General features: G+C 42.3%; 1 protein-coding gene across 3 annotated transcripts in view; it reads left to right on the top strand.

The window, feature by feature from the left end:
- Window positions 1-21,619, top strand: part of ralyl (RALY RNA binding protein like) — a 130,927-nt gene that overhangs the window by 97,789 nt on the left and 11,519 nt on the right. For all 3 annotated transcript variants that reach the window (XM_082546603.1, XM_082546601.1, XM_082546602.1), the window contains 4 exons: window positions 4,423-4,498; window positions 5,525-5,572; window positions 7,245-7,423; window positions 19,871-19,987. In XM_082546603.1, the coding sequence (XP_082402729.1) occupies window positions 4,423-4,498; window positions 5,525-5,572; window positions 7,245-7,423; window positions 19,871-19,987 (420 nt within the window). The remainder of the gene's footprint in view (window positions 1-4,422; window positions 4,499-5,524; window positions 5,573-7,244; window positions 7,424-19,870; window positions 19,988-21,619) is intronic.

Below are 21,619 nucleotides of genomic sequence, written 5' to 3'. Positions count from 1 at the left end.
AATGAAGAAAAAAAGTGCGAAAAAAAGGGGAAAAAAAGAAATATGACCTACCAAGAATGTTGCTTTACTTGAACCCAATGAAACACATTTAAGGTATTTATAGTAGAAAAATACAACCTTCCAGCAAAAAGGAGCTGAAATTGTCTGAAATGTACAAGGTTGAGTTTATTGTCAAAAAACAAATGTGAACATTTCAAGTATTTGAAAAAATGAAACATATAAATGCTGGCAGAAGAAGGTGTATGGATCTTTGTTGAACTGCAGTGTTTAACACTGATATAATAATTCTGAGCCATTAACTGTTAACTCTACATATGAACAAATGCTTCAGTATTATTCAGTAAGTCAATAACATATCCCTAAGATGAAGAACAGATGGGATGTATGAAGATTTAGTTGGTTGCTATTTTCTTGAAAGAAGGTCCTGAACTTGATGAGATCCTAAAGAACATGGTTCTCTCACCGATACAGGTAGGTTTAATACTGGGAGAGTCATTGTCAGAATAACCGATTGTTGTGTTAATGAAACACCTGAATAGATGTACAAGTGTTTATATCTATTCCCAAACACGTCTTCAAATGCCATGTTTTGGTTCCACAAACAGTTCATATTAAAAAGATGTTAAATTCACTAAAAAATGTATTACATTCCAAAAGGTTGATTATAACAATGGTATTTATCCATGAAAAGAGCCTTAAAATGTTGAATCAAAGAGTGTGCAGTTTTTGTGTTAGTTAACAGTTGAGGTTTGAAAATGTGGTTTTGATTGCTCCACTGGACTCTGCTTGAACCACACATGTACTGACAGCTTCAGTCGAAATAGGCTAAGGCTCTTTTAGCCTTCAGCAGTGGCGATACCTGTCATGGACTGAACAGCATGGATTTGACTGTACTGCATATAAACCATGCTGAATCAAAAATAATGGCTCACAAAAACAGAGCTGTCAGAGATTTTTTTTTTTTATCACTTCAGGTTTTAGATGCCAATTATATTTAGTTGGGCTGTTGTGGGCTAATTAAAGGTTTGGACCTGATCTCTTTGTAAGTCAACCTTTCAGGTTGATGAGCAAAAGTGTAATTATCTCCAAAGGTTACCATCATGGTCAATCCTTGCATACTCTGTCAAGTATGCACACTCACACACACACTCACACTCATTTGGTCATGCAGCTTTCTGTAAAAAGTCTGTGTTTTAGCATGTCTAAGTAGGCAGCATACAAACAGACCAGGCTTTAATCCTATTTCTCATGAGAGCAGCCTCTGGGAGAAGGAGGCAAGAGTTTGCCAGCAGCTTATTTTCACCCCAGTGCAATTCCACTCCTGGGGATTGGGGTGCTTCCACTTGTTTGGTGTTGGGACGAAGGGGGGCAGAGCAGATGCATAAATTATTTAGGCAAATGTGTGTTGCTGGAGGGGACAAAGTGATAGTGAGAACACGGCCGCATGCAAAAAACAACAATTTGTCAGAAAGTGCCTTTAAAGTGATCTATGTACCTACAAGGCACTTAGCCAAGGCTCTTCACAATGGGGTGTGGGTTTATCCTCTCAAGGGCGTTTGCTGATTGGTGCATTGTTCTCAGTCGTAAACTTGTTGTGTCCTGCCAGTTAGGAAATGGCCTTTCTAATGCGTTGCTACTGCTGAGCATGCTGATGCTCATGAACAGTTGTGTGATATCAAGGACAATATTAAAAAAAGCACTTGATGGGATTTTTTGTTCCGCCTTCGGTTAGACTATGGAAATTTTTTTCACTTTTCGCCTCAAGTGATCTATTTGCTTCACCCTCCTTTATGGTTTTTTTATTCATTTTTAGAAGAATAATAACCTCAGAGTGGGATGAGATTCTGGAAAGCTACTTTTTATACTAGACCTCACATGAAAGTGTTACGTTAAGGTGTTGTAGCCTCCCTCACCTCAGAAATATCACCTCATATCTGCATCCATAAAGTTCCTGGACTGTTTTCCTCATTTTTCCGGTGTTTTACTTTGACCAACTGGCTCGTCTCCCAGAAGCCACTCAGACTTCACAAAATATGAGGACCTTGCAGCACCCTTGGCAATGCACAGATAGTGATATGGAAATGTCTGCATCACTGACTGGCTGGATCACAAAACCTCTACGCCTGATAGTAAAAAGAATTTTTTACGGAAAGCACGAACAGCCGGCTATAAATCAAAGCCCTCCTAACTTTCTGCTTTTGTTTTAGTTCTTCTTTTAATGTTTACTTATTTTTATTGTTTGTATGTTTTCAAGGATTTTCTTGTGCCTTGCAACGACAATTTTGTTTTGTAATCTTTCCAGTGCACGGCAGCAAGGTCTCCAGTCTTGCCTTTAGAAAATTGGCTCTCGCAGTGCACCTCGAATTTAGTGAGTCTACTCGACGGTACTGCAGCTTTTTTTAAATGTCGCATGAAAAGTTCAGTTTTGCAGCGGAAACAGCACAAAGCTTCCAAAGAGCTTAAATTGATTTTTTAAATCTCTGTATTATGAAGTACTTTTATGCTCCCTTGTGCTCAGCCATGGCTTTGAACTGTGTGCCACCATCACAAGCCGTTGCTCGATGTGAGGATGTTTGAAGAAAGGAAGTTATTTCACTTTCATGGGCACAGTTTTTGGCTTTTAAATTAGGTTACACCGCAGCGTAGGAAACACCGACACTGAATGAGTTTCTGTGATATCCCGTATACTGCATGATAATATTCAGAAGCGAATATTGATTTATTCATACAGAGAGTAAGATAACTTCCTTTTCAACAGTTATGAGCAGATAGCAAAACAGTATCTGACACAGTATAATTAAGTTGCCAGCAAGTATAAGCACAAAATTAAAGGTTTTCATAGAAGATAGTATCCCACCGAATACAGATACAGACATAATGGAGTAGTTGCTTTCTTAGGAGAGAAAGAAATCACACTTCTACCATTTGTGCTGTAATCTGGCCTTATGTCCTCTATGTTTTCATAGCTGGGCTTGCCACATAGAGACAGACTACAATTAAGTCTGGTCCACACCTGAGGGGAAGCAATACACAGCATTTCACTGACTTTGTGTTGTATGAAGGTGCCTGTTCATCTTTTCTGTCTGCAAGCAACAAACTGAAAAGTGCCTGAGATTTGCAGTGTAGTGGAATGCACTACCAAGAGGGTAAACAATCCAGAACTAAGTTTTTATGAACTGCTGAAACCACACAAACTTTTCTGGAGATTGGCATATGGGGGGAAAATGTGGACTCCTGTCAGTCAGTATTCTTACTTGTGCTGCAAGCTATTGTCAAGTCAAATACACCAATGCAAGTTTTAAGCTATTATATTGTTGTAAGTTAGGCTAAAGCATCTTATCTGTATTATATTGTGATTTTGATAAAGTCAGAAAGCTGTGAGCCACGCAGTTATTTTTTGCTGTTGCTTTAGCTATAGCACAAAGCACAAAGCTCACTTTAGCACATAGCTAACTAGACATGTAGTGCTAAAGTAATCCCCTGATAGAATAAAACCTAATGTTTGTAGGTATTTTTTGTGCAGCTGTATTTCAGTTCGCATTGTTTTCAAAGTATGACATGTTACAACAGACCAGAGTGAACACAATAGCAAAAATGAAATCATGAGATTCTTTTGAGGTTTACAGGACATGTGCTCACTAACCATGTGGCGTTAACTTGTTTGCCATTTTGGACGCGTGACAATCATGTTGGCAATTTCGGCCTAGACACTGGTTCATTACACTATGTCAACCATTAATTAAATGTTTGTTCCCCCACCGGTTGGTGAGTAGTTGCTGGAGGTTAATGGCAGTTGCTGGGAAATCAGTTGCAAAAGCACCATTCATACAGGCCATAGAGAGAAGTCAGCCACCACCTAGCAACCATCAGTCACTAGGAGAAAAATGTGCATATTTGCTAACTAGTTGGCAAAAACATCCTTGGATTTGCTTTAACTTTCAAAGTTTTATTGCGAGTCGGTTAGTAGTGATTGAGTATTTGCAGTGTGTGCACAATGTCATGCAAGAAATGTGTATAGTTAAGTTCTGTACAATCGGTCGAGACCCCAAATAACAGAGCTTTAAAACATTTTTATTTGATGTTGTTAATTAATTTGTTTGGTCGTGTTTCATTTAAGCTCAGTGTGAGAGTCTCTGCTGCTGTTTTGTTGTGTGTCCTCTGCTGCAGAGGAAGAGGACGAGGCAGCCCACACACAGCGTGTTCTGACCTAAAATTCCTGCAAAGAAAATTTGGACCACACATCGCCAGACAAAGAAACAGATGGATAGTTTTTTTTGGTTTTTTTTAAGAAAAATACTTAAAACTAAAATAAAAATACTTAAATTACACAGTTACAATAGTGTTCTGTATGTTATTTTAATCCACAGTAAAAACACCCCTTTATGACTGATGACTGAAGACTTTCGCTTTGTCTTTTTACAGACATAAACATGGCCGGGGAGCCCAAGCCATACAGGCCCAAAGCAGGCTCCAAACGGCCGCTCTCAGCTGTCTACAGGTAAGATTTGCCCTTCTTCCAGCATGTTCCTCCTCTGGAAAAGTTTCTTATCATTAATATTAATCATCTTTCACATCCTGCTGCTCCAGCTGATGTAAATGTGCAGTAATATTAAAAATATGAGGATCCCTATTATGTTCGCTTTTTTCCCCCTCGTTCTAATTGAGTTTTAAAACGTCGACTGAAGTTTTTTCAGCACAAGTCTGTAAATCTCGAAGGAGAAACTGTTGTGTAAGCTTCATTAAGCATGACCCTGATTCTCTGCCCCGCACACATCTCCTGGTCACAAACAGATCAAAGCTGCGCTTGTTTACTGCAGACTAATGTGATAGAGGTTTAGGCATGTTTTTTCTGGGAAAGTGTCACTGGGACGCTTTCATTGGCAAAGCTTATACCTTACACTTTTGTGAATTGTTGGTTAGTTTGTTCTTTTTTTTACAGTATTATTACACTAATTTTATTAGTCTTTGCATTGTTTTATCATAGAACCTCATTTGCAATTTATATCTGCAGTAGAAATGAGTCGGGTGTAATATGGTAATTATGGAGCAGGATCCGGAGAAGCAAAAACCAACACTACACTGTTCTAAATCGAAATAGTAATGCATTAATCATTAATACATTAAAATTCCTGCGAGAATAGCAGCATTTCAAAACAACTCCTTTTCATCGCTGCTCTCCCTGAATTCTAAATCAGTTGTCATCCTGAGCGTGCCACATCGATTTTCAGCTCTAGGGTCTTAAAAACTTTTTTTCTTTTTGACTCTGACTGTATTGGCTCTCTCAAACTTTTTGTTGATCTTTTCTCGATCTGTGGTCTTTGCATGTCAGCGTAGCTTAGGCTTACTGCTTAACCTGTGATGGGCTGTAGGCGTCAACTAGAGCATGTCCGTTTGAGTCGGAACAGTTTGTGTTTTATCTGCTTATTTTTGACAGGCTTGAAATGGCTCCTCTTATCATAATCCATCGCATTCTCTCTTTCTCTGTCTTTCTCTGTGCCTTCCTCCCCTTCTGTCTTTCTAATAGTGGTTATGAATTTGATTACGAGTACTACAGGGATGATTTCTACAGCAGGTAGGTACCATTCTTTTTTCTTTTTTTTTTACCAATATGTGATCAGATGTAACATTTCAGAACATTATACATCACATTATAATTTCTATAGACTCAGTTTAATTGTAACATCTGTCAAGCTTTGCATTCTCACATTAATGTGACATTAGAATGTCACATTAGCTGTGACATTCTCACTATTTTGATGTTGGTCTTTAGCTGTGCATGTTGGCTACACCACGAAAACTGCATTGCTCTGTTACATTGTAGAGGTATTTACAATTTCAGTTTGAAATGCATTCATTGGTCACCTTTAGGTACACCTGTTTAACTACTTATTAAAGCAACTTTCTGACCTGGGTTCAAGCTATGCTTTTCTTTCACCCTAAATACTGTATTATCAAATAAAGGCTAAAACTTCCAAAAATAAATCTTAAAAAAATTGTGTGGTTGTTGGTGCCAGATGGGCTGGTGCATGTAATCCCTGTAGAAATGCTGATCTCCTGGGATTTTCCCAAACAACCGACCCTCGGGTTTACGGAGAAGGGCCAGAAAAAGAGAAAATATCCAGTGAACAGAAATTCTCTGAAAATGCTTTGTTGTAAAAAGCAACAAAGCTTCAGGCTCACTGGAAGGCAACGTTAACTCAAATAAACCCTATTTACAACCAAGATATGCAGAAGAGCATCTCTGAATGTACAGCACATTGAACCTAGATGCAGGTGCACTACAGCAGCAGAAGACCACACTGGGTGCCACTCCTAAGATCAGGAAACTGAGGATATGGTTCTAACACACCCACAAAAACTGGGTTGTAGAAGATTGGAAAGTTGTTGCCTGGTCTGATGTCTTGATTTCTGCTGCAACATTTGAATAGTAGGGTTAGAATCTGGCATGAACAATGTTCAACCCATGAGTCCATCCTGCCTTTCTCGTCATACTTTAGGCCTGAGCATCACTTAAATGCCACAGCCTACTTGAGTATTGTTTATGACCATATAAATGTGTAGAATTCAAAGCTTTGCAGAGCTGTTTTTCTGTGATAATAATTACTATTCACATCTCTTCTGCGTCTTAGCAAATGGGTAGTAAAACAGACTTTGAGACACTTGTCCTGCCTATTAAATTCTATTCACGTTCCCAGACAGGTACACTGAAATAGTCGAGTTGTCGTGCAGACTGAACAGATCAACATGCTGATGAAGAAACACTTGTTTTGTCTCACATTTATCCACCAATGATCAGAGTGCTTATCTGCAGAGACAGTTTCTATTTTCTAAATGTCAAACTTCACATTGAGAGCTGTGACAATCTGGTGTCACCAGGAACAGTCAAAGCTGGCACTTTTATTTGACATTAAGCACCCTCTCAATTTCATCCTCTTATATATGTGAAGGGATTATTTCCATGCATGCAACACACCCTTTAGTGGAACAGAAATGGGGATCTCAGGAAAATTGAACTGGAACATCTGTCTTTTGTTTTACCTGTGCTGTTTGAGAGAAGGAAGTCGAGTGATCCATAGCAAATCTGCCTTCTGATTCAATACTGGAAATAGCGAGAGGGCTGTGGAAAGAAGCAGTGGTGAAATAAATCAAATAACCCTTTAGATGAACATTTGCTGACTGCTATAGGGCCTATGGAAAATGCGTAAGAAGTCAAGTGTAATATTATAGGTTTTTCTTCTCTTGAGGCTTTTTGACTACCACGGCAGAGTGGCCCCCCCACCCAGAGCTGTGATCCCGCTGAAACGCTCCAGGGTGCTCGCTCCCTCCTCCCGCCGTGGGAAGACCTCCTTCCCCATCAAAACATCCTCCTCTTCCTCGTCTTCATCCTCCAGACCTCCCACATCATCCTCCGCCGGAGTGAAATGTACGTAACAAAGGTGCTCTATTGCTTGTCTTGTGTTTACACTGGACCTGTCAGATTTTACTTTATTTTTTATTTTTTTATTTTTTTTTACAGAGCACAGCCTAATTACGCTAATGGTATTCTGTCCCTTCTGAATCTGACGGCTTAATGCACATCTCAAAACCATGGCTCAGAGAATAAAGAGCAGTGGCATAATTCAGCTGTGCTCCTTGCGAAGCGCCTCTATAAACAGCTATTTAATTTCACTCTAGCAGCTCAGAGCGAGCCACGCTGCAATGTAGAGCAAAACGCAAATATAATCCCAGCTTTCCAAGCAGTACCCATTCAGCAAACAGTGCTATTCCTGTCACCCAGCATCCATCTGGATCCCGTTTGGTGCTCTGATTAACTGGTGATGCACTATAACGTCCTAAATGTAATTAAAGTGAGATTGGGGCCATCTCTGTGGAGCTGTGGTCAGCTGTGTTTCTCTAAACGTTTGTCTCTATCCGCAGCCTGTGTAATTGGTTACAGTGTTTGTTTCATTGTTGCCTGTCTAGCCAGTGTTATCAGCGAGAGCAGCTTGGTAAGGCCTGTCAGGAGGACCCAGCTGCAGTTGGTATTACAGAGAAGAGCAAAAAAAGAGCATCTCCCATCCTCTTTTTGGACAGAGTCAATGAATTCTCTTCTCTGTCTAAGCAGTGGTGCTGTATGTTTGGGAGACTAATTTGCCCCTGCCAGGACCATGAAAAATCACTGTTTGTATTGATTGTGGCCCAGATAGATTGGACAGAAAAATAAGGTTAGGCTGTCCTGGCAAAATGGTGGGCTAGTGTGGGCAGCTTGAACCACTTGGGCTACTTTACTCGGGGTGGGTTGGGGTGGGAGACAGTCATCAGATGACTGGATTATGAGGATACATGTGTTTTAGGGAGGTCTTTTCACACTTTTGGGTTAACTAATTCCATAACAGAAACCGCAATCTCAAGTGAAAAGTTAAGCTTTAAAATAGTTTGTATTTCCTACTTTAATAACTATTTAATTATTGGTATTTTTCTAGTATTTATTCAAAAAAATAATCCATTTAATTTTTTTGTTATTTTTCGTATTGAAAATGGCATTGATTATTTTTCTGGGTAGTGGTATTGAGTTTAAAATTATGTATAATAATAATCCTAGTTTGTGCAAATAAATCAAAATGAAATTTGTAAATCCTGATAATAAAAAACATGTAGCAGCCTGGTAGCTTTTAAAATAGTAACTGAAAAAAATAGTAAGCTTCAAATTTCAATCACGTATACCAAAGATCAAGAGAGTGGTGAATACCGTGATTTTGACTTTTCTACTTTTTGGATTTGAAGCTGGGGAAGCTCAAATCAAGCAGTTTATTTGTATACAGCCATGTTCACCACTGTCACAAGGTTTAGCAAAACAGTGTTGGACTGTTGGATGAGTGAAAATGACCACAAAAGGCACGGCGCTGCCCTGAAAACCTTGCGATTGCTTTTGTGATTGACAGATTTCCACTGTTGCCCGTAGTTTGCACAGAAGATGCCAACTTCTCTACAAACACTAGCTAATTACCCTGTTAGCAAAGTGAAATTTAAAATGGAAAGTGTTCAACTTCACAGTAAAAGTTGTGCCTTTCGTTTGCAACCAACACCTTTCAAACTACAGATAACCATGAGAATCTGCTAGTGACCAAAACAATCTTGCAATTTTACCTATTGACAGTCAGCAACCTTCAGAAACTACTCACCTGGTCTATAGACCTGTATGACTGAGGCATAAGAGGATAAGGCATGAGGTGAGAGGAATATTAAAGTGTCTGGATTTAAATTCTGTGTATATGCTCTTCAATTTTACAGTTAAAGGATGTAAAGAATCACTTATAGGTGTCTCACAGTAGGCTGTGTTGCTGGCAGAAGTACGACCCAAACTCGACGGGGTATACTAAAAGCTGGTTTTATTAAACTAAAACAAAGTACGAAATACAAGAATACCAAAACTAGGAGAATCAAACATTTGTTTCAGTGAGGGACACAACCACAAGAGACGACACAACAAAGAACAAAAGGATACTCCGACAATGTATACGCACCAGGTAATTAGAGAGATGGGAAACACCGGGGAACACAGATGAATGGAATCAGACTAACGAGACGAGGGGAAGCAAAACTTAACACAAGAGACAAGAGATGAAGGACTATCAAAATAAAACAGGAAGTAACAAACACTCAGACCAGGACTGAGACATGGGAACTTGACAGTGACAGGAGATAAACATGGAGACATTAAACACTGACTGAGGAGATAGAAAGGAAACACAAATGATGCTAACTAAAGGTTACACACCCTGATGAGGAATACAGACTGGAAACAAACAATCAGAATGAACGTAATCAGACAAGAAACATTGAACAATAAATCTAGATAACAAAACTCAGATGCACCACAGATTAAAAAAAAAACTCAATAGCAATGATACAAAAACCAAATGTTACAAAAATAACCTTGTTGTTAAGTGTTTGGAGTGTACTGATCAAAGCAGGCTAGTACAGCAACAATGTAATCAATACAAAAACTTCAGCAAATCCTGTTCACTACAAGTCACATTATCATTGCATTACATTGCGAGAGCACATTGCAGATTTTCTTAACATCCCATAGACACATGAACCAAATAATCTAACATTTTAAACTATATTCCTGCTGTTTCATTTTTTTATCACAATGCGTTTTGCACAAACAAATCCCCAAGAAACTGGAGCTGCTGTCACTGGAGGAAATCGTGTAATCACTATAATAAACCTTATGTTGTCATGTAGCGCGTGTTGTCTGCGTTAAGAAGATATTTATAATATTTAATAGGCACAGACATTTGAAGGATTAAGGCTTGATTGGCTGTGCTGGCGACAACTTGAATGAATGAAGCCTTTGGATTCTGTACTGTGTTCATCTTCCACTCTCAGCCCTCTCTTCTAAAGCCACTCTTTCTTTCACTGAATCCAGCTCCTCCAATGGGAAAAATTTCATGTTTTCCTACCCTTTTATAAGAACACACTAAAAATCTTTGGGTTTCAGACTGTCGTTCTGCCTGAGCAAGACATTTCAGAATGTCACCGCAGTTTCTAGTATCAGGGTTTTTAATTAATTCTTCTTTGTGTTCTATTTTGCATGTAAAACTAAGGTTAAAAAAACAGCTAGTCTAAGAGTGACAGTGGGAACTTACACTGCCGAGAACAGCCAAAATTGTGACACTTTCAAACTGAACACTTTGGGTGAGGATTTAACTGGATACCATCCTAAATAATTAAACAAACCAAGCACCAAGTCCATGTGGGAATGTACATTAGTGAGTCAAAGGAGCTTGCAAAGAAAAGCGTCTGGACTTCTTTAAGTTACTTGAAGACGTTTCATCTCTAGTGAAACACTACACTAGTGAGCTTACTTCAGTTTTACTGAATACTTACAAATATGTGGTTAAAAAGAGGTACATGTGTTCCAGAAAAATCACTGTTTTCCAGTATTAAAACTAACAGATTATGTCCTAAAACCCAGTAAATGACATCAGCATCACCAACCCTAAAACTCTTTGTCCAGTTTAATCTTCATAGACCAGTGATTCAAGAGAGTCTCACTATCCCCAAGATAAAACGTCTGCCGTTCATCATGAGGTCCTAAAATTAGACCCATTACTCATTCCCTAAATCTTTCCTGATGCTTATTAAATAACAATGGCTTTTTTCCCCAGCCTTTTCCTTTAACTCCAGCTATCTAAAGATGCTGCGCTGATGATACAATGTTGGATTAGGACGGGCATGTTTTCTCTCTGCAGCTTATGCGCCTGATAGCACAAAAGGAAAAAAGGCCTGGAGGCCGCGATAAATTAGAAACTGTTCCACATTTTCTTATCATCAAAGGACGACGAGAAAGCTGCCCAGAGTGAGCTCAGATAACGTTGGAATAGGGAAGTGGGTGGTATATGTGTGTCTAGTCATCGATGTTGGTTTGCACAAATGGAAGGAGGTAAAGCCGAGAAGGAGATAGAGATACCTCAGTTTGTGCCCTGTAGAGATATGATTGCGTATCTACTGTTCCCCCTTTTTTTTACATTCAGAAAGATCAATTTTCTGCTCTTTCACAGATTTTAGGTTGCTTTACAAAACAAGATGAGAATAGGTGTTGGGATTTCCTGACACATTACTTATTTAATGCTTCCAATGTGTCACCATGGGCTCTCACTCTTTTTCATGGACACATTAATCATACCGCGTCGATTCAAAGAAAGCACACAATGACAAATATTGTGTAGTGTGAATTGGATCCTACTGGAGGGAGAGTTGTAGTGTTTGTTTTTCAGCACGAATTCTGGTGACAGATTAAAAAGTCTTTTTTGGGGGGAATCTAGTTTACCACGAGGTAAAATGTCAGGATTTTGTATTTTTTGTTATTATCACGCACTGACATCTTCTCTAAGTGTAGGTGTTTATGTTTTATGCATTAGTTCAGATCGTTCAAAGTAGCTGGTAGACTGGATGGGCTTTGCGTTGTGATGGCATGTGGGCGTAAATGTACATCACAGGAGCCAACTTAAAGAGCCACATGCAGACAATGATAACCAGACAAGCTACTTTTTGATTTAGCGTGCCTCTCCTGTCTCTGGTTTTTCCAGCTGAAGCTTTACAGGAATTCGTGGGTGTGTTTACAGAGCGCTCATCCGTCCTCTTTCCAGCCCTGACAGAATCTGATAGGTGTCAAAAAGAATTTTATGTTTTCTTCTCAACTTCTGGTGTCTGTTTTTTCCCCCCCTCCTCTCAAAAGATGACACATTTCAGCTTCAGAGGGGTAAGGAATGAGATTATCTTATTACTGTTTGGTCTAAATTCTTTAATCTGCTCAGTTCAAGCTGCTGAGGAGTACACCCTCATTTCAGCAGCCGTGAGACGGACCAGATTGAATTGGTTATGACGTTGAGTTTTTATTTATTTATTTTTATTCGGCAGTTGTTATTTCCATATGACATATCAAGGTTGAGACTCAAACTTTGACATGATAGAGTTACACTTCATTTACTCCAACGTCAGCTGTGTATTGTGGAGAGAACACTTAGACCCCGGGCGAAGCAGGTAGGGGAGAGCAATTATTTATAAGGCAGTAAACAGAAGCTGTGGGAGGGAAAATTGTGCCGCCTGTTTCTCATGCGGCTCTATAAGTGAAGCAACGATCACGCAACTGTGAGTGTGTGAAATGCAAAAGTGGCTTTGAAACACACTGATATCGTTTGAAGGCTTTTTTGTTTGTTTACCTTACGAGCAGAAGTATTCATTTTAGCCTACTTAATCATTCAAAAGTACCGTTTCGTGTTATGACACAGGCCTCTGACTGTTTATGAAATAATGTGAAGTTGTGCGCATGCATAAACTAAACTTGTATGGATTCAACTGTGAATAAGTTGCAGTTTTACTAATGAATCTGTTGTAAGATAAAATACATGAATGCAATTATTCTAGTGTTCCAACTTTGGGATCATTTACACAACTCTAAGCTACATTTTTACTGGGAAGGTAAAATCTTTTTCTTTTCATCTATTCTCTATTCCTCTGTTGGAAGCTGTTAATGCTTAATGTGAATGAGGTACAAAGTCTCAGTTGATTGGGTTGAGTTAGATTTGTTGAATTTATAAGAACTGTCGATTTTCAGTACTTTCCTGGAAAGAGAGACAGAGAATTTGTCATGGTCCTGCGACCATGACTCAGTGACTTTATGTTTATGTACTTATTGTTATTACTTTCATTATTATTCATGGCTGTTTTGGGATGGTTTGTGTTTGGGATTTTAGACACTGGGTTCTGGGTTTGTGCTCCCTCTGTTGGTCCCTGGTGTTAGTGTTCCCCTGTCTCGTCAGGTTAATCAGGTCCAGCTGTTTCCCCCATCTGTGTGTGATTTCCCAGTGTCTCTTTGTGTATTTATAGCGTGTGATTTCCTCTGCTCCTCGTCGCGTCGTCTGTGTTCCTACCTGTGTTCATCCTCTGTGTTACCCTGCGTACTCTGCATCTACCCTGTGAAATCCTCTGCGTGCTCTCCCTGCTGTTCTCCCTTCGTGTTCAGGTTTGCCACTCCTTTGTGTAGTTTCACCCAGTTTAGTTCATCCGTAGTTCTGTTTTGCCATCTCCTCTTTATGTTTGTTATTATCAATAAATCGCCCTCACACCTGAATAAGTGCTGCGCTTTGAGTCCTCCTTCCACTCTCCACACGGCCGCTGCCCCGGACCGTGACAGTACGACGCGACCACAACATGGACCCAGCAGCGCTTAATCCGTCCAGGGAACTACGGGAAAATCTCATCGATGCCACACAGGAGCTGATCGACCTGTGGCTGGAAAGCCCGGGTGGCACGTCCCAGCGCGCTGTAGAGAGGCGGCTACAGCGTCTGGTGACCGGTCTCCCATGGCTTCTGGGCTCGCTTTGTTCGTGGGAGCGGGAGTTCCTCCTTCTGGACCTCGGTCTTCACCCCCCGTCTGCTTTTACTTCCGAGCAGTCCAAGGCGGTGAGCGAGCGACATGTTCTGGCTTCCCCAGATTCCGAGACTCTGTTTTCTGGGGCTATCCAGAGCGGGATGGGAGACTGTTCGGATCGCTTACCCACCTTCGTGGTAACGGACCCTTCGCAAGTGGGCGTGTACAGACCCTCTGCAAGACTAACAGACTGTGTCTCTGCCACCCCTTCTGAGCCAGGACTTTATCGCCATTCTCCGGCTCAGTTCAGTGCTCGGCCACAAGCTCCCCAGTCAGTAGCTCAGCCGTTAGCCTCCCTGGGGGCGCAATTGCCTGTTCTGCCGCCGCTCCAGTTAGCCACTCAGCCACCACCATCACCGCTAGCATCGCTACAACCCACGGTTCCGGTAATAGCTGAATCACAGTTTTCACACTGTTTTTCCACCGCTGTTTCTAGGCAGGGAGAGGAACTGTTACATTACGGACCTGTTCCTCAACAGCTGGCAACATTAGTGACTGTTACTCACTCCGGGGCTTCCCCAGAGGCGGGGTTACTACCCTCAGCTTACTCTGGACCCCTGGTGGCCAAGATGCCAGCTGTGAACTGCACCGGGCTGTCACTGCCTGAGCAGGGTCAGTGCTCTGCGCAGCTGCAGCCCTCCTTATGTGTGCCAGAGGCCCACGTGCCTACTGGTTTTGTTTCACATGTGCCAGAGGCCCACGTGCCTACTGGTTTTGTTTCAAATGTGCCAGAGGCCCACGTGCCTACTGGTTTTGTTTCACGTGTGCCAGAGGCCCACGTGCCTACTGGTTTTGTTTCACGTGTGCCAGAGGCCCACGTGCCTACTGGTTTTGTTTCACATGTGCCAGAGGCCCGCGTGCCTACTGGTTTTGTTTCATGTGTGCCGGAGGCCCGCGTGCCTACTGGTCTTGCTTCGTGTGTGCCGGGGGCCCCGGTGCCCACTGGTTCTGCGGCTGTTTTCGCTGGGGGGCCCGAGGAGCCCGTCCAGCCTCCTGTTTTGCCTGCTGGGGGGCCCGAGGAGCCCGTCCAGCCTCCTGCTTCGCCTGCTGGGGGGCCCGAGGAGCCCGTCCAGCCTCATGCCACACTGACTGCCACGTCGGCTGGGGGGCCCGAGGATCCCGTCCGGCCACCTGTGGCTGCTTCTCCACCTATGGCTGCAGCGCCGCCTCCTGCAGTACCATCACCTGCAGCGCTACCACCTGCTACTGCCACGCCTCAGCCTGAGGCTTCAGCCTCGCCTGGCCCGGCTTCATCCTCACCTGGCCCGGCTTCATCTTCACCTGGCCCGGCTTCAGCTTCAGCGTCAGCTTCGCCTGGTCCAGCTTCAGCCTCATCCTCGCCTGGCCCAGCTTCAGCTACAGCTTCGTCCTCGCCCGGCCCGGCTTCAGCTACAGCTTCTTCATCGCCTGGCCCGGCTTCATCCACGCCTGGCCCGGCTTCATCCACGCCTGGCCCGGCTTCATCCTCGCCTGATTCTGGTCCAGCTTCATCCTCACCTGGCCCAGCTTCAGCTACAGCGTCAGCTTCGCCTGGCCCAGCTTCAGCTGCAGCTTCTTCATCGCCTGGCCCGGCTTCATCCTCGCCTGGCCCGGCTTCATCCTCGCCTGGCCCGGCTTCATCCTCGCCTGGCCCGGCTTCAGCTACAGCGTCAGCTTCGCCTGGCCCGGTTTCATCTTTGTCTGGCCCGGTTTCATCTTTGTCTGGTCCGGCTTCATCTTCATCTTCGTCTGGTCCGGCTTCATCTTCGTCTGGTCCATCATCAGCATCATCAGCATCGTCTGGTCCAGCCTCCGTGTCTGCACCCTCGCCTGGTCCAGCCTTCGTGTCTGCACCCTCGCCTGGTCCAGCCTTCGTGTCTGCACCCTCGTCTGGTCCAGCCTTCGTGTCTGCACCCTCGTCTGGTCCAGCCTTCGTGTCTGCATCATCGTCTGGTCCAGCCTTCGTGTCTGCATCATCATCTCCGCCTGCTGCGGTCCCGGCTTCCGTGCCCTCAGCCTCGCCTGGCCCAGCCTCGTTTGGGTCTGGAGCTAAACGGCCGTTTTCTGGACCGCTGGCTAGGCTACTGGCCGAGCGCCGTCGCCTGACTGGCCGCCACTGCCTTCCGCACGGCCGGCCTCCTGAACTCTTTACGCGCCGCCGTTGCCTTCCGCACGGCCGGCCTCCTGAACTCTTTACGCGCCGCCGTTGCCTTCCGCACGGCCGGCCTCCTGAACTCTTTATGCGCCGCCGCTGCCTTCTTCGTGGACGGCCTCCTGAACTGTGCTTTGGACTCTGCTCCCCTGTGGGTTTTGTGTTCATCTTTGTTTTGGGACTCTGGGGCCTCCGTCCGTGGTCGTGGTCCGGTCCCTCCGTCCTGGGCCCCCTGCCGCCCGCCCGGATCTGGTGGTGTGTTTCTGTGGCTGTCGGGGGCCAGCCCTTGAGGGGGGGGTACTGTCATGGTCCTGCAACCATGACTCAGTGACTTTATGTTTATGTACTTATTGTTATTACTTTCATTATTATTCATGGCTGTTTTGGGATGGTTTGTGTTTGGGATTTTAGACACTGGGTTCTGGGTTTGTGCTCCCTCTGTTGGTCCCTGGTGTTAGTGTTCCCCTGTCTCGTCAGGTTAATCAGGTCCAGCTGTTTCCCCCATCTGTGTGTGATTTCCCAGTGTCTCTTTGTGTATTTATAGCGTGTGATTTCCTCTGCTCCTCGTCGCGTCGTCTGTGTTCCTACCTGTGTTCATCCTCTGTGTTACCCTGCGTACTCTGCATCTACCCTGTGAAATCCTCTGCGTGCTCTCCCTGCTGTTCTCCCTTCGTGTTCAGGTTTGCCACTCCTTTGTGTAGTTTCACCCAGTTTAGTTCATCCGTAGTTCTGTTTTGCCATCTCCTCTTTATGTTTGTTATTATCAATAAATCACCCTCACACCTGAATAAGTGCTGCGCTTTGAGTCCTCCTTCCACTCTCCACACGGCCGCTGCCCCGGACCGTGACAGTATTTAATTAAATGTGTTTAATATTCTTGACACGCTTAGCTGCTAATGGATGTCTAAGAGTTGTTGTAGAAACAGTGCGATGCGTCTCAGCTCGTGGCCTTCATCGGGGTCGTTGATGGCTCCTTTTTTGTCTCCGAATTTTTCTCACTCTTTGAAAAGCAATTAGTCTATCTGTTATAGACATGCAGTCAGCTCCTTAAATGTTTGGGCAATTACTTGATTTTTGTGATTTCACGTCTGTTACACCACCAGAGTGGATTGAAACTCAAAGAGTCAAGAAATGCAAACTTTTAGCTTCAATTCAAAGGGTTTAATAAAAGTATTACATTACCTTTTTTCTCAGGCTCAAAAGTAATTTGACAGTAGACTGACAAACGGTTTTATTGCCAGGTGAGGTCTGTTCCCTTGTCGTTCAGCAATAAAAATAGGCTGATAAACAACCTAGAGTTTATTCAAAGTGTTGAATTTGCTTTTGGTAGCTGTTCACTGGAGCTCTCAATATGAGGTACAAAGGGTTGTCAGTCAAAGTGAAGGAGGCCATCATCAGACTAACAAACACAAACCAATCACAGTGACAGCAAAAACGTTAGCAGTGGCCAAAAGCACTAGCCAGCTCATCAACACCAAAGCTCCTCAAGTACAAGAATGGAAATGTGTCTTTGATTGCCATGAGGGGTCCAATCCTTGTGTGAGAAAATTACTTCGCTTGATCCTCAGTAATTATTTTCCTTAAGAGTTTATGGTATCAATATGTCTAGGGATGGCTATTGATAAGATTTTCACGATTCCGATTCCATTTTCGATTCTGTTTAAAGATTAGATTCTTTATCGATTCTCTTATCGATTCTTTTTTTTTAAAAAAAAGGAGAACACTAAGTTCGATTAGCTTAGAACTTTGTTTTATATCTTCTCTTTGAACAAGATAGAAATATAGGAGTAACATGGCCTTACAAACCCAACAGTGAGATCTTAAGAGATCCACAGCTTCTTCAATGGGGTGTCACAGGGTCCACAGGAAAAAAAATTGTAAATGTAAAACAATAAAATAAATATTCTTCTGTAGCAATAACAAAGTATCAAAAAAGTCAAAGTCAACTTTATTTGTCGATTCTGCCACATGTACAGGACATACGGAGAATAGAAATTGCGTTACTCTTCAATCCCTAGATAAATAGCAAATGAACATTTAAATATATTTAAATATAAAAGTGATTAAAAAAATGCAAGTAAAGTAATTAAAAAGTAAAAATTTAAATAAATACAATTTTACATATAACAAGAAAGCTATATAATATACAATATAATGGGTAAGTGACATTGAGTGTAAACCAGGCAGAGTAGTGCAAATAGGCAAATAGTGCAAATGGAGATTTAGTAGTGTACGGTAAGAGAAAGTGTAACAACATAAATTATTCTGTAACAATTACACAAGAATATCCAGTAATGTCCCTGCCTACAATTAAACACATTCACTTACCGAAAATCGGGGGCATCTGCTGTGGCAAATGGGTTCAAGCCTTTTACCACAAACTTAGTCACTGCTCGGTGACATTCGTCTATCCTGGCCTGAAAGGAGACGCTACCGGTAGACTGCAGCGAGAACTGCCAGCATCTGAGCCAGCCAGACTCTGTCTGTCTCTCTCATCATAATCACCTAAATGCACAGTAATGGCAGGTTTTGTAATAAGGCAGATCGTACATAATAACATAATATGCACTGTTAGTTGATTATTTACCTGCCGCATTAACGGGAGAGGACGTGCAAACGTTACCGCTGCTGCTGGGTTGAGATTCACGAGTCCGGAGCGGAATTAAAAACACGACATTCATTTAAGGTCATCGCGTGTTTTGTGAGCAAATGCTTTTGCATATTCGTAGTGTTTCCTCCCTTAAATGAAATATCTACTTTGCAAGTATTGCAACAAGAACCGGATTTGGGGATTGGGGAGATGTGGATAAAACACAGAGAGGAACATGGGAACAGGTGAGGGAGATAAAACACAGAGACATGACTAAGAGAAACAGAGAGACAGAAAGAGAAAGAGGGACACAGAGGGAGTGAGACGTGGAGAGAGGGGGAGCGACACAGGGGGGTACAGACAAAAAACTGAGGACAAGATAGAGAAGGAAAAGCTGAAGGAAACTCATCAACTTAAAATAAACCTTAATCACCAGGGATAAACAACATAATCAGAAACACATAAGCACAAGAAAACTAAACCAGGAAACATAACCCACTATTCATGATCAAAATAATAATAAACAAACAGGAATCACAAGCCCAGAACATAAAACACTGGGTCAAAGACCAAATACCGTGACTACCACAGTTAAAAGACATGCTAATTGGATGGATGGATGGATGGATGGATGGATGGATGGATCTATTTCTTTGTGACAAGACTTCTAGTTGTCATGGCTGCAAAACAGCCTGGTTGGTACTGGTAGTGTCCATCTTTCATTTACAGTCTATGCTAACAGCATAGATACAAATACAGCCCATTTGGCTGCTTCATGCTGTGAACACTTAAGCCATTTCAAACAGCAGGAAATGATGAATTTTCAATATCACTAACCAAATGTACAATATGCACTCAGAGAAGCAGGTACAGCCCTAAGGTGCACGCCATCTCCATGCTCAATAACATGATCTAATATCTACTGAGCAATCACACACAGTTTGTTCAGATATTGGCACTGCTGAGTAAAACTCGAGCAGCGCTGCACAGCATGGTGGGCGTAAGCCGTGCACTAATCTTCAAATTGAAAGCAGCAGGTCCATAGTCTTAGCAGGGTAGCTTTCAGTTGGCCAGATTGAGATGTTCTTCCCTGAGGAAAGTGTGAGTCAGATGATGTTGTGACATCCAAAACTCGAGACTAAGAGTATTAATATGATGGAGGCAGGCAATCTGTGTATCATTACAATGAGTATGCAAATTAAATCATTTTTGTATTTCTGTGCCTCAGTAGTGAAAACGGACCAACTTCAGACCATTAAACGAGAGCTCACTCAGATCAAGATGAAGATTGACTCTTTGCTGGGACGCCTGGAGAAGATTGAGAAGCAGCAGAGAGCTGAAACCGGTGAGAAGCAGACGGCAGAATCTGAGCTAGACGGGAACAAAAGGGAAAAGGGACACCACCCACTAAGGGAGGGAAATTAAGAGCATAGACTGGTCATAAGTCTTAGTGACATTGTGGGAGATAAGAGCAGCGGAGCTCTCTGTCATAACCGCAGACAGGTGTCAACACCATGCTGACTCAGTTTATATGAGAGGTCTTCACCAGTGCCCTTCACTACAGGACAGCCTCAGAGTGCAGCCCAGTGTGAAGGTCATTTAAATTACATGCCATAAAGTGCATGTTGCACATTTGTCACCATGTGTGGCTTGTTTTCAACTTCTCTCTTATACTTCCACGGCACTTGAAGACCGAGTAAATCAACCCGGCTCCCGGCTGTGTTCTAGGCAAACTGCTGTGGAGCTTGTTAGCAGTGAGAATGAAAAATTAATGCGGATAAATGAAAAACCGGAGGCAATTTACTACAAAATGTACCCATCTTTTTTGCTATAAAATAGCCTTAAATTTTTTATTACAGATCATCTTTTGTCTGTCTCACTTGTTCTGTTTTTGAATAGAAGTTCAGACTGCCTCAATTAAGGTTTTAAAAGATTTTATAATGAATTCAAAAAGCAACAGGTAGCCAGTCTTAAAAAGGATATCAAGAAGTCACGGCTCGCCAAGTTCTTTTTCTTAAGGTGACAAAAAACTGGCTGCAGTCAGAGACAACACACGGATGTTGATTTCTCTGTGCTCTCCAGGAATAAAGTTCTGCAGTTAACATCAAGATTAAAAGTCATAAAGCATAATAAACTGTGACATGAGGAGAATATTGGGGCTGTGGTCTTTAAACATTTGTGTAAAACGTTTTAAACTAGGCTGCACAGACATTTTGACTATTCAGTATAAAGCAGCGTACATAAATAAAGCTACTTCGGATTGATCCCTTATTCATAAAGGGCCGCTTACTCACAGCGGACAGCTCTGCATGTTGGATCTGGCAAACTCTTTGCACTGGATGTGCTTCCTGACTTAATCCTGATCTGTGTCTCCTCCCAGGATCAAACCAGGGATCTCTGATTTGTTCAGGAAAAGTGTTAACCACTACACTGAAGAGCCATTATGATTTTTTAACATAAAAATAAATCAAAATAAGATATAAAATGTGTTTTCACAGATACATCTTGAAAAAAAAAATACAATTTGTGTAATAAATAATCCTAATGTTAAGTGGCCTGGATAATTTAATGCAGACATGTGACACTGTAACCTAAATATGCACATATAGCGGAGCTTTAAATGAACTGGCTTCATAAAGAAAGAAAAGATGAAAATGGAGGCAAATAGTAGGAAGCCTAAGCTATATGCAAATCCAGGGGTTGACACATCTGTTGGTAGCTAGCTAGCAAAAGTGGATTTTGTATATTTGAGCTTGTTTTAAATAACGCAAACTATACAAAATTTAAATCTAAATCCTTTTCCATCTAAATGCAAATCAGGTGTGCTGTCTCAGTGCAGTTACATCCCTTAAATTTAATATGATCTCTTTAAGAAGCTATTTATGGAGTACCAACACCTTGTCTGAACCCTTGTACAATAAAAAACATGTTACCAGCAGTGCCTTTCAGCATGTAGAGTACTAAACAGATTAATTGT

This window comes from Aulonocara stuartgranti (genome assembly GCF_965226115.1).
Source record: "Aulonocara stuartgranti genome assembly, chromosome: 9".
NCBI lineage: Eukaryota > Metazoa > Chordata > Actinopteri > Cichliformes > Cichlidae > Aulonocara > Aulonocara stuartgranti.
Note: the sequence above shows the minus strand (reverse complement) of the source record. Positions and strands in the feature narration are given on the sequence as shown.